The sequence below is a fragment of the Salmo salar genome, chromosome 01 (assembly GCF_965601325.2).
Source record: "Salmo salar chromosome 01, fSalSal1, whole genome shotgun sequence".
In the NCBI taxonomy this organism is placed as follows: Eukaryota; Metazoa; Chordata; class Actinopteri; order Salmoniformes; family Salmonidae; genus Salmo; species Salmo salar.
In genome coordinates, this window is record NC_138291.1 from 153,897,721 (window position 1) to 153,913,296 (window position 15,576).

The 15,576-nt window shown below is 46.1% G+C and overlaps 1 protein-coding gene across 1 annotated transcript; it reads right to left on the reverse strand.

Annotated features, from left to right (window-relative positions):
* Positions 1-571: 571 nt before the first annotated feature.
* Positions 572-10,686, reverse strand: LOC106566689 (MAM domain-containing protein 2-like). The gene is made up of 14 exons (XM_014134978.3): positions 10,415-10,686; positions 10,198-10,308; positions 7,867-8,162; positions 7,222-7,306; positions 6,683-6,820; positions 6,016-6,299; positions 5,764-5,857; positions 5,444-5,590; positions 4,930-5,195; positions 1,985-2,081; positions 1,727-1,882; positions 1,359-1,612; positions 1,105-1,189; positions 572-993 (listed from the first exon to the last, which is right to left on the reverse strand). The coding sequence occupies exons 1-14, from the start codon at positions 10,443-10,445 to the stop codon at positions 941-943; spliced, it is 2,097 nt and encodes a 698-aa protein (XP_013990453.1). The 5' UTR covers positions 10,446-10,686; the 3' UTR covers positions 572-940.
* Between the last annotated feature and the right edge of the window lie 4,890 nt (positions 10,687-15,576).

The following is a 15,576-nucleotide window of genomic DNA, read 5'->3' on the forward strand; positions in this document are numbered from 1 at the left end:
TTGGACAAGGTGGGTCACGTGTAGCGTAGTTCACCAAGAAAACAACATGCAGCTCATGTCCACTAGGTGTCAGTAACGCCCTATGTTTCATGCCTACAGCAAAGAGAGTTCATTACAGTAATGAAGTATCTCTGTCTTCCAGATAGTGGCAGTCAGAATACAGTAAGAGGTGCACCAATACCAAATATTCTTAAAATATTAGCTATAGTTCTATAAAATGTGCCAATACTCTTGTAGACCTTTAAAAATTATGACAAAGTCATAAGACAAAAGCATGCTTTGTTATTGCTGATCACGTAGTGTTGTCATGTTGTGTTGCTACCATGCTGTGTTGTCATGTGTTGCTGCCTTGCTATGTTGTTTTATTAGGTCTCTCTTTATGTAGTGTTGTCTCTTTTGTCATGATGTGTGTTTTGTCCTATATTTATATTTTATTAAAAAAAATGTTTATCCCAGCCCCTGTCCTTTTGCCTTTTTGTGGGCCGTCATTGTAAATAAGAATTTGTTCTTAACTGACTTGCCTAGTTAAATAAAAAATGTAATAAATAAGATCAAGACAAGGACACGCATGTTGAATAAGCATCCGTCTTTATTTCAGCATTAATCTAATGCATATTATTTTGAATACAACACAGCCTCTATTGCTTGGAAAATGTTGACTGACTACTACCAGTTTCTCTACAAAGAGCAAGTAGGGTCAGGTGTGACTGATAATTAAAAATGTGTACAGTGATATCATTTGATTGGTTGTAAATGCAGAATCTCTTTTACTCAATTCGAGGCATTTATGTTTGACCTCAATATGTGCAAAACGATTCGGTGCTATTAGTACACCGGCAAAATAAAATGTAAAAATATGTTTGTGTACATTTTTGTCCGTATGTGCAGCATAGTATTGATGCATGCATTTTATTCAGCACTCTTCCTGTCCTCTGCTCCTTCACTCAATGTCATTTGAGTTTCCTGGGGAATGGGTCATTTTGACTTCAATATCTGTGGATGAAAAATAAAATGAGCCATGAGTTGAAAGATTGCACAAAGCAAAACAATTCAACACAATCCATGTTTGTAGAGGTTGTATAACATTAATAGGGCAACAGATACCTGGGCATGGTCCACTTTCAAACACAATGTCATCGATGGCTATGTCACTCCTTATTGAGGAACCCCTGATGGCCTCAAAAACAACCTAGATCAATAGGAGAAAAAGGACAACAAATGATGCTCAGTAAAAACGTATTTAGCCTGAGCACATGTGAATAGGACTGGGTGCTTTAATTCTTCAAATCGTTGCCTGAATATATTGTTGTAATTTGGGGTTGGTGGGTAGAGGAGAAGTGAAGTTTTTCACCACTTGCCTGATGCTGTTGGTCACTCTGGTATTCCACAGTTGCTTTCAGCCAGGTGATGCTCTGCTCTCCAGTGTGTTTCCATAGCAACACATCCTTTCCATCCTGTCTCAGATGGATGCTAAGCTCACCTGTGCCTGAGCCGTACATCTGGTAGAAGAAACGTAGGCACTGAGGACCACTGGACCCCCTCAGAGGACTGGAGAGTAACCGGGCATTCTGACCAGGCAGCATGTTAGACGCCTCAATGTGCATGTAGTACCCTAACAGAGTTTCACAGGGTCAAATTCCAACTATCACAGTATAACATGGAAACAGACTACAATGATGTCACAATTACTCTTTTTAAGGAATGTTATAGGGCATTGGATACTCACCGACTCCTGTGGTGTGATCTCCCTTCGGCCCGGTGTAGGAGGTAGGGGTAGGCCCTCTCACCAGGACCCAGTCACCCATATCACCCTCCTTGTCTTGAATATACCCACAGTGACCCATCTCAAAGTTACAGTGCCCATTGACAGACAGGAGTAAACCTGCAGATGGACACCCACAATTACTCTCAAGGGACAATGTGTTTATCACAGAGACACTATAACTCCCAGAGATCCTGTGGGCATCAGTGAGCGTGAAGTTACCTGCTGTAAGATCACAGTCCCCGAGGCTCACACTGATGTCATCCAGAGCAACTGAACCACAGTCCCAGAAGTTTGTACATGTGCTGACAAACACCACCTGGACAGCAGGGGCAAAGTCTTCAACAACATACATTCTCAGAGGATATGGCTTCTGAAAACTGCATAATGCATTTGCAGACAGAGTTACACCTATTTAATTAACTGTGATAGGGTAATGTTTAGATTTTGAACAAATAATGCATGTTTTATCAGGGCAAAAGAGTTTCCAAAGAAAAACCAGTGAGGAGAATCTCTGACTACTGACTTCGGCATCCTGTTTCATTTTATGTGAAACGTATTAAACCTTGTTGTCTAACTGCTGCTGCTTACAAAGCTGGAGCCAAACCAAAGGACTGAGAATAAAAAATATGTCAAAGATATGAGCTATGTAAGGCTGAACAAACTTCAAAGCCCCCAACACAACAGTTTCAGTTACAGTGGGGGAAAAAGTATTTGATCCCCTGCTGATTTTGTACGTTTTCCCACTGATAAAGAAAGGATCAGTCTATAATTTTAATGGTAGGTTTATTTGAACAGTGAGAGACAGAATAACAACAAAAAAATCCAGAAAAATGCATGTAAAAAATGTTATAAATTGATTTGCATTTTAATGAGGGAAATAAGTATTTGACCCCCTCTCAATCAGAAAGATTTCTGTCTCCCAGGTGTCTTTTATACAGGTAACGAGCTGAGATTAGGAGCACACTCTTAAAGGGAGTGCTCCTAACCGCAGCTTGTTACCTGTAAAAAAAGACACATTTCCACAGAAGCAATCAGTCAATCAGATTCCAAACTCTCCACCATGGCCAAGACCAAAGAGCTCTCCAAGGATGTCAGGGACAAGATTGTAGACTTACACAAGGCTGGAATGGGCTACAAGACCATCGCCAAGCAGCTTGGTGAGAAGGTGACAACAGTTGGTGCGATTATTCGCAAATGGAAGAAACACAAAATAACTGTCAATCTCCCTCGGCCTGGGGCTCCATGCAAGATCTCACCTCGTGGGGTTGCAATGATCATGAGAACGGTGAGGAATCAGCCCAGAACTACACGGGAGGATCTTGTCAATGATCTCAAGGCAGCTGGGACCATTGTCACCAAGAAAACAATTGGTAACACACTACGCCGTGAAGGACTGAAATCCTGCAGCGCCCGCAAGGTCCCCCTGCTCAAGAATACATATACATGCCCGTCTGAAGTTTGCCAATGAACATCTGAATGATTCAGAGGACAACTGGTGAAAGTGTTGTGGTTAGATGAGACCAAAATGGAGCTCTTTGGCATCAACTCAACTCGCCGTGTTTGGAGGAGGAGGAATGCTGCCTATGACCCCAAGAACACCATTTCCACCGTCAAACATGGAGGTGGAAACATTATGCTTTGGGGGTGTTTTTCTGCTAAGGGGACAGGACAACTTCACCGCATCATTTGATGGGGCCATATACTGTCAAATCTTGGGTGAGAACCTCCTTCCCTCAGCCAGGGCATTGAAAATGGGTCGTGGATGGGTATTCCAGCATGACAATGACCCAAAACACACGGCCAAGGCAACAAAGGAGTGGCTCAAGAAGAAGCACATTAAGGTCCTGGAGTGGCCTAGCCAGTCTCCAGACCTTAATCCCATAGAAAATCTGTGGAGGGAGCTGAAGGTTCGAGTTGCCAAACGTCAGCCTCGAAACCTTAATGACTTGGAGAAGATTTGCAAAGAGGAGTGGGACAAAATCCCTCCTGAGATGTGTGCAAACCTGGTGGCCAACTACAAGAAACGTCTGACCTCTGTGATTGCCAACAAGGGTTTTGCCACCAAGTACTAAGTAATGTTTTGCAGAGGGGTCAAATACTTATTTCCCTCATTAAAATGGAAATCATTTTATAACATTTTTGACATGCGTTTTTCAGGATTTTTTTGTTGTTATTCTGTCTCTCACTGTTCCTATAAACCTACCATTAAAATTATAGACTGATCATTTCTTTGTAAGGTGGCAAACATACAAAATCAGCAGGGGATCAAATACTTTTTCCCCCACTGTACATATAAAACATTATAGGCAGGGCATGCACAGGATATCAATTGTGACGAGGAATGAAAACAACTGACTAACTAAAGAGGGAATTAACCCTCTACTGGGGTTAATTAACCCTCTATTGCACATCATTGCCCTCAGGCATTATTTTAAAATTCATGACAATATGTGATATCATGTCTGCAAAAGTTCCAATGAGATGCAGAAGTTGGTGTGATGTCTCAATTGGGGCAGGGGCCTTCTTTCAGGAAGCAGTGCGATGTGAGTGCATGGTGTGAGCAATACATTTCATCATTTTGCATGTTTAAATAGAGAGAACTTGACAATAAAAACATATGTCCTTGTGTAGGGACCTCTAAATTAGCATATTTGATAGGTTTTGAACATATTTTGTTGTTATATATTCAAAACATTTGCAACGTTGTGCAGTTAGGCTAATTTTCAGGGCAATATCATGCTCAATAAAGTTATGTAAAATTATGGCCTTGGTCAATGTTTTTGCCAACATATCTACTGATATTCACAGGTAATGGACACAGGGACATTCTATCAGTGAAAGTAGCCTAATCGAAGTGTTAGAATCATACCATCTGACAGTGTGGGGGGGGGGGGGGTCTGTCACCTAAGTGACAGCCAGGAATAATGGACTCCAGAATCAGGTTAGAGAGGCAATGAAATGTAAGTGTTCTGAAAATATCCGATTTGCCTTGGTGTTTTAGTACCCTTATGGCACAGCGTTTCTGGGTGTGGGGGGGTAAAAGTTTTTTTTAAATTCTTATATTGATACATTATCAGAAAGCCTAAATCTTCCAAAAAATAAGATGGAACCAAAACCACCAAAATGTGTGCATTAGGGGGTTAATATATTTTAATACATTTTACCTTTGCAGCCTGTGGACTCTGGAAGGTGATGTCCGTTGCTATCCAAACACCTCTGGACTTGTCGTTCTGGGTCCATATCCTGTCCTGTGTGATTCCACTCTGATCCTGAAGGTAAACGGTGAGAGCCTGGTCTGTCTGTTGGAATCCACGGAGAGAGTAGTGGAACCTCAGACAGTACTTCATGTTGCCGGGCAGAGGAGGCCCGAGCAGGCGGCTAATATAGCCAGCACGTGGACTCAGCCGAGAGTGAGCTAGAAGAAAGGACCCTGTGGGGAGAGAAATAACTCTTATTATTGTCTTTGGCAGCTCTGTTTCCTGTCTATCGTTTTGCCATGGAACATTTTCACTTTGCACCAGGCACTGGTCTTTCTGACACCTGAAACGCTTCAGGTTTTTACCAAAGTCAAATTGAATGCATTGCAAATGGTCAGCAGGAGCAGCTAGAGAAACAATCTCTTGTTTACTCATTGCGCTTCTCGTATCTTTGTGTGATCAACATTGTATCATCTCTGACCTGCCCCTGTTGTGTGGTCCCCAGTCCTGTAGATGTTGGGCTTGACTGACACTCTCTTCCATGGGGATCCTTCCATCTGATCCTGGGTGTAGTGGCAGAAACCCACCTCAAAGTCACAGTTGGCAATGGAGGGATCAAATGTTGGCTCTGTAGCACAGATGGGACACATTAGGACGCTGCAGCCCAATACTCTTTAACATAATGCTTTTCTCCTCTTTTACCTTTTAACTCCATCCATATCAGTCATGAGAGTTAATGTAAAGTAAAATGTAAATCTACTGTGTGATGGAAACAGGAGGAGAGGGACCAACCAGACCCACCTGTCTCTGCACTACAGAACTCAGGAGAGAAGGCAATATCATCGAGTGCCACGTGACCCCCTCTGGGGCTGTTGAACGTGACTTCAAACACCACCTGGAGAGAGCAGGTGTACACATACAATCACACTCATCGAACATCCGCAGATCAGACCAACACATGAAGAAGTGAACATGCTGCTCACTGTACAAAGTATTCAATCAGAATGTAAATCCAATGTGCACTCCTTGTGAAAACATCTGCACCCCACTGACCTGCAGAGGGAACGGGGCCTTGATGTCCACCTGCACAGGTATCCACTCCAAGGTGGTAGCAGTCCAGTCATTGAGGTTCTGGTCCTCTGGGTCTGCTCTCCACAGCTCCTGGTACTGGCCTGCCTGGTCCCTGGTGTAGACAGAGAACAGGTTCCCTCGCTCCTCACCCCGCTGGTACTGGAAGCTTAGGCAGCCCGACATGGGCACCGTTGTCATAGCAGACACCAGTTTGGCTACCTCCTGGAATGTCTTGGCGTACACAGAATCCACATACATGTAGTGACCTGGGAGGGGAGGGCAATGGCAGCTTTGATTTTCAACTTGAAGCCATTATGGATGATACCAACCAAACTTCCTAGATTCTATTGTCCATTGTACTTCCTCAAGCTACAATATTTTGGCATTCTGCTGCCATATGAAAAAACAAAAAATGTATTTGTGAACTTAGCAGGAGGCCAGTTGAGTGTCTCCTGCTGAATGTACGAAATGCCGTTGTTCTGTTGAATGTTAATACTGTATTGAGTTATTTGTGTGGTTCTTGTTCATTTTGGCTGTGTCATTTGCTTGTGGCCTGTGTTGAGCAGTTGTATATTCTTTTTGAGTGTTGAGCTGCGATATCTGCTATACATCGACTAGCATTTAAATGTGTGAGTTGCTAAGGCTTCACCTGCTCCGTTGTGCTGTGTGTGGACGTAAGGTATGTTGCTCTGAGTGTCCCGGGCAGCTCCTCCTCCCCTGTACCAGTTGACATTGGTGTTCCACTGGTTTCTGTAGCCACAAAGGTGGGACTCCTCGTAGTCACACTCTTGAGACAACAGGAGAGTAAACCATGAATACAACACTTCACTGTGAGGAAGCGGACCGAGGGCCCTCTCTCATTAAAACCTTCTTGTTATATTTTATTATAGTAAATAGAGCAAGTTAAACAGGCAGATGATAAAAGGAGTAAAAGAGGAAAGCACATACATTATATATCATCAACATTTCATATACACTAGATAAAATATAAATGTGACTATTGTAATGTTATCGTCACATAATGAACATGTTTTGTTGGATGAAAAGTGATACGGAATGAGTCATTATGTTGTCATCATGCGTGTGTGTGTGCATTCATACGTACCTGTGTGTGTTTGTGCATGATGTCAGTCACTTTCAAAGTCTTACAAATCTCGAGGGTATATGATATGGGTGTGACTCACTGACCTAAGCAGTATCCAGGGTTGATGCGTATCTCAAAGATGGCCACACTACTGCCTTTGTTCTCACCAGGTCTGCCGTCAATGGCAATCTGATGGGAAACAGATGTTCAGTAATAGCCCTCAATCGGTAATGAATGAGGAGGGGATATGAAGGTATTGTACAGTATGTCTGTGCCCCATTATGTTGGGTGGGAATGTACGACATATAGACTATACCACCATAGGCTAATGGCACAGTTCCCAGCTCCCAAGTGAGTGTAGCTAAGGCAGGTCCCCCCAGGCAGGTTCAAGGTCAAGTGCATGGTTAGTTACTGTAATGCTCGTGCCTGACTGCCTGTGTGCAGTGCATGTTTCTATCATGCTCCCTTATTTCTATCAAACCAGTCGGGTTGAGTGCAGCAGGAAGCACCTTTAAGATGTCACATGCAAAACATAGCAGCAGTTATCAGACCAGACCGGAGATTGAACAGCAGATACAGTACATGCATGTCATTTCATGTTTGGACTTATCTATGTTTATCTTTTGGGGGGCTCTTTAGAATATTTTCAAGGCCCCATTCCTCCACCTAAGTGTGGCAGTGTTTATATTAGCCCATACATTTTAACAGTGTGTATGTGCCTCCCATGTTCCTGAGGGTGTGTTGTTTACCCTGTACGGCTCGGTGCTGTTCTGGAGGTCAATGCTGGAGATGAGCCAGCTGTCGGAGGCAGTCTGGGTGCTCCACAGGGCCCGGTCGAAGCTCTCGCCCTCTCTGCGCTGTTGGACCTGCAGAAAGCCTGATCCGGAAAGTTGGTACACCAGCCTCAGACAGCTCCAGTCCTCCTGCTCCATGGATGGGCCCAGCAGAACTGCTCTGCCCACCCCCTCTGACCTCTCCTCTCCCTCTGACATGTCTTCCTGCCCATCCTGGTCCTCTAGGCCTGGGTCCACTGAGATGAAAGACCCTGAGAACAGAGAAACAGATTGACTAGATGTTCTATGAAAACAGAAAGAGAGGAAGAGAGTATAACAGGACCTACTTAATCCATTGTCATTAGGCTTTTTTTCAAAGGATGCCTAGGGTGACAGTGGCAGGGAAGGATGGATGAAAAAAGGAAGAGAGGAACCAGATGATGAAGAGGAAGGAGGGTGGACGGTCTGCCACAACAGGACACAAGTAATAGACAAAAACAGGAAGAGACACATTCTGCTTACAGTTACCATATAGTAGTCCCTGTCTTAAGGCAAACATAATGATTACATATAGTAGTCCCTGTCTTAATTAAGGCAAACATAATGATTACATATAGCAGGTGTCATAAAAAAATCTAATCTGCATTCTTATGTGTCCTTTGATCATTCTGGGATATAATAGTACTACTAAGAACCACATCTGAGAGCTGTGAATGCCTAAATCTGTTATTTCACTGTTTCCAGATGTGTGCTGGAAACGCAGTCCAGATGGCTCTCTCTCTCCCCACTTTCTCTACATCAGAGCAACAACTGCATAAACCACATCAACAAGTACAACAACTAGTACAACTAGACCTACTACAGACACTACTACAGACACTACTACAGGCACTACTACAGACACTACTATAGACACTACTACAGGCACTACTACAGGCACTACTACAGACACTACTACAGACACTACTACAGGCACTACTACAGACACTACTACAGACACTACTACAGGCACTACTACAGGCACTACTACAGGCACTACTACAGACACTACTACAGACACTACTACAGGCACTACTATAGACACTACTACAGGCACTACTACAGGCACTACTACAGGCACTACTATAGACACTACTACAGGCACTACTACAGGCACTACTACAGACACTACTACAGACACTACTACAGACACTACTACAGGCACTACTACAGGCACTACTACAGACACTACTACAGGCACTACTACAGGCACTACTACAGGCACTACTACAGGCACTACTACAGACACTACTACAGACACTACTACAGGCACTACTACAGACACTACTACAGACACTACTACAGACACTACTACAGGCACTACTACAGGCACTACTACAGACACTACTACAGGCACTACTACAGACACTACTACAGACACTACTACAGGCACTACTACAGGCACTACTACAGGCACTACTACAGGCACTACTACAGACACTACTACAGGCACTACTATAGACACTACTACAGGCACTACTACAGGCACTACTACAGGCACTACTATAGACACTACTACAGGCACTACTACAGGCACTACTACAGACACTACTACAGACACTACTACAGGCACTACTACAGACACTACTACAGACACTACTACAGACACTACTATAGACACTACTACAGGCACTACTACAGACACTACTACAGACACTACTACAGACACTACTACAGACACTACTACAGACACTACTACAGGCACTACTACAGACACTACGACAGGCACTACTACAGGCACTACTACAGGCACTACTACAGACACTACTACAGACACTACTACAGACACTACTACAGACACTACTACAGGCACTACTACAGACACTACTACAGACACTACTACAGGCACTACTACAGACACTACTACAGACACTACTACAGGCACTACTACAGACACTACTACAGGCACTACTACAGGCACTACTACAGACACTACTACAGACACTACTACAGACACTACTACAGGCACTACTACAGGCACTACTACAGACACTACTACAGGCACTACTCTGTATAGAAGAGAGGACAGTCTTCTCATGTTTTCAATAAGCAACAAGTATTTCAAGCACTTTAATTAAGGGGGATAACCCACTGGGCACATGCTGGTTGAATCAACGTAGTTTCCATGTAATTTCAATAAAATGTAGTTGAATCAATGTGGAATAGACGTTGAATTGAGGTCTGTGCGTAGTGGGAAGCTACTGTATTATAGGCACTTGTCAGTGTTATTAAAGGGGATAGTCTTCAACCTTTTTCAAAGTCTCCTACCATCTTTGTTGAGCGTCCAGCTTAAAAAGTTTGGGTCTGATGTGTATCCACAGGTGCTGGACTCAAAGCTACAGGAGCCTGGCAAGTGCTGGATCTGGGCTTGGACTGTGGCTGGGAGAAGAGAGAAGATGGATGAATCATACAGACACTAAAACAAGCGCCACTGCATGTATAAAAACATGCACATATTCACTGTACATTTGTTTTCTATACTCACCAAACAGGGTGAAGAGGTAGAATGGAAGCATTGCAGTCTTAAATGTAAAAAATCCAAAACCAGGAGACAAGCGGAAGTACCTTCAAACTAATGCACGACCAAAATCAAAGCCAGCCCGAGGTCCACACTGTCCGTATTTCTCTGTCTGGTCCTGTGTGTCTGTGTCTGTCAATCAATATCAATCTCTCAAGCTCACAAACTGCCAGCACACTGTACAGTCTCAGATAAGAAGACTCTGTCCAGACAGCAGTGCTGTGAGGAGGAGAGTGGGAGGGAGGGAGACTTGTAATAATCTGAACCAGACTCTTACAGAGCTCCAGAACTCTCTCTCACTTCCCTCACCTCAGATTCCCCAAGATTTTGTCTTAATTTACATTGTGGGAAGTAGCCTTTGAGGTATACTTCTTTTGTATTTATACTGAACAAAAATATAAATGCAACACTTTCAAAGGTTTTACTGAGTTACAATTCATAGAAGCAAATCAATCAATTTAAATAAATTCATTAGACCCTAATCTATCGATTTCACATGACTGGGCAGGGGCGCAGAAATGGGTGTGCCTGGGAGGGCATAGGCCCACCCACTTGGGAGCCAGGCCCACCCACTGGGGAGCCAGGCCCAGCCAATAAAAATGTGTTTTTCCCCACAAAAGTGCTTTACTACAGACAGAAATACTCCTCAGCACCACCCCTCCCCATCCTCAGACGATCCCGCAGGCGAAGAAGCCGGAGGTGGAGATCCTGAGCTGGCATGGTTACACGTGGTCTGTGGTTGTGAGGCCGGTTGGATGTTCTGACAAATTCTCTAAAACGATTTTGGAGGCGGCTTATTGTAGATGTAGATGAACATTTAATTCTCCGGCAACAACTCTGTTGGACATTCCTGCAGTCAGCATACCAGTTGCATGTTCCCTCAAGATTTGAGACATCTGTGGCATTGTGTTGTGTCAAAAATGCACATTTTAGTGGGGCCTTTTATTGTCCCAAGCACAAGGTGCACCTGTGCAATGATCATGCTGTTTAATCAGCTTCTTGATATGCCACACCTGACAGGTGGCTGGATTAGCTTGAAGGAGAAATGTAAACAAATTTGTGCATTTTAGAGAAATAAGCTTTTTGTGTGAATGGAACATTTCTGGGATCTTTTATTTCAGCTCATGAAACATGGGACCAACACTTTACATGTTGCGTTTATATTTTTGTTCAGTATAATGGCAATTATTTTTATTTACTATTTTAATTTGTCTCTTAAAATGCTGGTCATCACTGCAATTGTATTGATGAATAACATAGCCTATCAACATCGGTGTGTTTACCCCAGGGTATTTCTTGACCAGTCAGTCCCCAAGTAACCTCAACTCCAGCTGTTCTAGGCTGGGTTCTCCAGAACGTCAAGCACTGGCTCTCAGTTCACAAGAACATGATGTTCAGTTATGGCTCGCAACTTGTCTACTGGAAACAACATAATAATAATACAAAATACAAAACAATTTCAGCAAGTAAGACATGCTAGCAATAAAAGCTGAAACTTTTGTAAGCTGCTATTCCAGTCACGACTTCCGCCGAAGTTGGTGTCTCTCCTTGTTCGGGCGGCGTTCGGCGGTCGACGTCACCGGCTTTCTAGCTGCCACCGATCTACGTTTCTTTTTCTATTTGTTTTGTCTTGATTGTACACACCTGGTTTCAATTACATTATTATTTATTCCCTATTTAACCCTCTGGTTCCCACATGGTTTTATTCATTGTTATGTGTTCGCTATTTCTGTGAGCTGGAGTATTTTCCCTGCGTGGAATTATTTTGTGATACATTTTTTTACTCAGTTCTGTGTCCTGCGCCTGACTCCGTCCTACCTGCTGCACACTGACACTTGACAGAAACACGCACCTAAATATGGAGTCTGCAGGTACACCCAGTCCTCCGTTACCGGTGGAGGAGCGCGTCCAGCAGCATGTGACCATGCTCCAAAATCTTGGCACAGCCATGGATCGCGTGCTGCACACCATGGAGCAATGGGAGAGAGGGGGTTTTCCCACACCCCCATCCACTTCACCCCAACCCACACCGCTGTCCACCCCTCCGTCACCTGGACCCAGTGGGATTCGGCTCTCGCTCCCGAGCGCATCCAATGATGGGATGGCTGCCGGGTGCCAGGGGTTCCTGCTTCAGTTGGAGCTCTACCCGGCGACTGTCCACCCGGCTCCCTCGGGACATGAGAGCGTGTACGCCCTCATCTCCCGTTTGTCGGGGAGAGCACTTGAGTGGGCCAACGCCGTATGGGGGAGAGAAGGCGCAGCGTTGGTCCACTATGAGGATTTCACCCGGTCTTCGATCATCCACCTGAGGGGAGAGCGGCGGGGGAACGTTTGTTCCATCTTAGACAGGGGATGAGGAGCGCACAGGACTTTGCACTGGACTTCAGGACCCTGGCAGCCAGCGCAGGATGGAATGAAAGGGCCCTGATCGACCATTACCGGTACAGTCTACGTGAGGACATACGTCGTGAGCTGGCATGTAGGGACACCACCCTTACCCTCGACCAGCTGGTGGATTTATCCATCCGGCTGGATAACCTGTTGGCCACCAGCGGATGTCCGGATCGGGGCCCGTCCATTCCATCCCCCAGCACCTCCGAGGTGCTGCTCTGAGGGTGACCGGAGGGGGGGCCGTTTCCTGCACCACATGTGGCCGCAGAGGGCACACTGCTGGTCGGTGCTGGGGAGGTTCCCCAGGGAGTCGAGGCAGCAGGCAGGGCACTGGTGGATTATCCCAGGTGAGTAGGCACTCGACTCACCCAGAGCTCCCTGTTGCGCACATGTGTGTGTGTATAGAATTTCCGGAGTTTTCCCCGCATTCCCAGCATAAGGCGCTAGTAGATTCAGGCGCAGCTGGGAACTTTATTGACCGTTCATTTGCACTTAGATTAGGGATCCCTATTGTTCCTGTTGATGTGCCCTTCCCTGTACATGCCTTAGATAGTCGGCCTTTAGGGTCGGGGCTGATTAGGGAGGCCACAGCTCCACTATGTATGATAACGCAGGAGGGTCATGAGGAGAGAATTAGTCTCTTCCTGATTGATTTTCCTGCGTTTCCAGTGGTGTTGGGCCTTCCCTGGTTGGCCTATCATGACCCCACTATTTCGTGGCAACAGAGGGCTCTCAAGGGATGGTCACATCAGTACTCAGGGAGGTGTGTAGGTGTTTCCATAGGTGCAACTATGGAATCCTCCCTGAATATGCCGATTTGGCTCTCGCCTTCTGTAAGAAGAAGGCGACTCAACTACCACCCCATCGACGGGGGGATTGTGCGATAAATCTCCTGGTAGACGCAGCACTTCCCAGGAGTCACGTGTATCCTCTGTCACAGGAGGAGACGGCGGCTATGGAAACATATGTATCCGAATCTCTGGGGCGGGGATACATTCGGCCTTCCACTTCACCTGCCTCCTCGAGTTTCTTTTTTGTGAAGAAGGATGGAGGTTTACACCCGTGTATTGACTATTGAGGTATAAATCAGATCACTGTGAAGTACAGTTACCCACTGCCTCTCATAGCCAGTGTGACAGAGTCATTGCACGGGGTGTGCTTCTTCACAAAATTGGATCTCAGGTGCGCTGACAACCTGGTGCGTGTCCGGGAGGGGGATGAGTGGAAGACGGCATTTAGTACCACCTCTGGGCACTATGAGTACCTCGTCATGCCGTACGGGTTGATGAAGGCTCCATAAGTCTTCCAATCCTTTGTAGACGAGATTTTCAGGGACCTGCACGGGCAGGGCGTAGTGGTGTATATAGATGACATTCTGATATACTCCGCTACACGCGCCGAGCATGTGTCCCTGGTGCGCAGGGTGCTTGGTCGACTGTTGGAGCATGACCTGTATGTCAAGGCTGAGAAATGTCTGTTCTTCCAACAGTCCGTCTCATTGCTAGGGTACCGCCTTTCCACGTCAGGGGTGGAGATGGAAAATGACCGCATTTCAGCCGTGCGTAATTGGCCGACTCCAACCACGGTAAAGGAGGTGCAGGTTCTTAGGGTTTGCCAACTACTACCGGAGGTTTATCCGGGCTTTGGTCAGGTAGCGGCTCCCATTACCTCATTGCTGAAGGGGGGACTGGTGCGACTGCAGTGGTCAGCTGGGGCGGACAGGGCTTTTGGTCACCTGAAGGCTCTGTTTACCTCGGCTCCCGTGCTGGCTCATCCTGATCCCTCCCTGGCATTTATAGTGGAGATGGACGCGTCCAAGGCTGGGATAGGTGCTGTGCTGTCTCAGTGCTCGGGTACGCCACCAAAGCTCCACCCCTGTGCTTTCTTTTCGAAGAAGCTCAGCCCGGCGGAGCGAAACTATGATGTGGGGGACCAGGAGCTGTTGGCTGTCATTAAGGCTCTGAAGGCGTGGAGGCATTGGCTTGAGGGGGCTAAACACCCTTTCCTCATATGGACTGACCACCGTAATCTGGAGCACATCCGGGCCGCGAGGACACTGAACCCTCGCCAGGCAAGGTGGGCCATGTTTTTCACACGTTTTATTTTCACCCGACCTTACAGACCAGGTTCCCAGAATGCTAAGGCAGACGCACTTTCCCGGATGTATGACACAGAGGAGCGGTCCACGGATCCCACTTCCATTCTTCCGGCTTCTTGCCTGGTGGCAACGGTGGTATGGGAGGTGGACGCGGACATCGAGCGGGCGTTAAATACAGAGCCCACTCCCACCCAGTGTCCAGTTGGGCGTCTGTACGTTCCGTCTGATGTCCGCGATCGTTTGATCTGTTGGGCCACACGTCACCCTCCTCTGGTCATCCTGGCATCGGTCGGACAGTGCGCTGTCTTAGTGGGAAGTACTGGTGGCCCACTTTAGCTAAGGACGTGAGGGTTTATGTTTCCTCCTGCTCGGTGTGCGCCCAGTGCAAGGCACCTAGACACCTGCCCAGAGGGAAATTACAATCGGTGGATTTCGTGACGGATCTTCCTCCGTCACAGGGCAACACCACGATCCTGGTCGTTGATGATCGGTTTTCTAAGTCCTGCCGTCTCCTCCCTTTGCCCGGTCTCCCTACGGCTCTACAGACTGCGGAGGCCCTGTTCACCCACGTCTTCCGGCACTACGGGGTGCCTGAGGATATAGATTCTGATCGGGGTCCCCAGTTCACGTCTAAGGTCTG

What these genes read in the sequence shown, in the direction of transcription:
- LOC106566689 (XM_014134978.3), bottom strand. Translation starts at nt 10,445, where the DNA reads ATGCTTCCATTCTACCTCTTCACCCTGTTTG. An exon ending in CACACAGCACAACGGAGCAG is followed by an intron (nt 6,300 to 6,682) that starts GTGAAGCCTTAG and finishes CTCCCCTCCCAG; the next exon opens with GTCACTACATGTATGTGGAT. An exon ending in AGAGTGACCAACAGCATCAG is followed by an intron (nt 1,190 to 1,358) that starts GCAAGTGGTGAA and finishes CTATTGATCTAG; the next exon opens with GTTGTTTTTGAGGCCATCAG.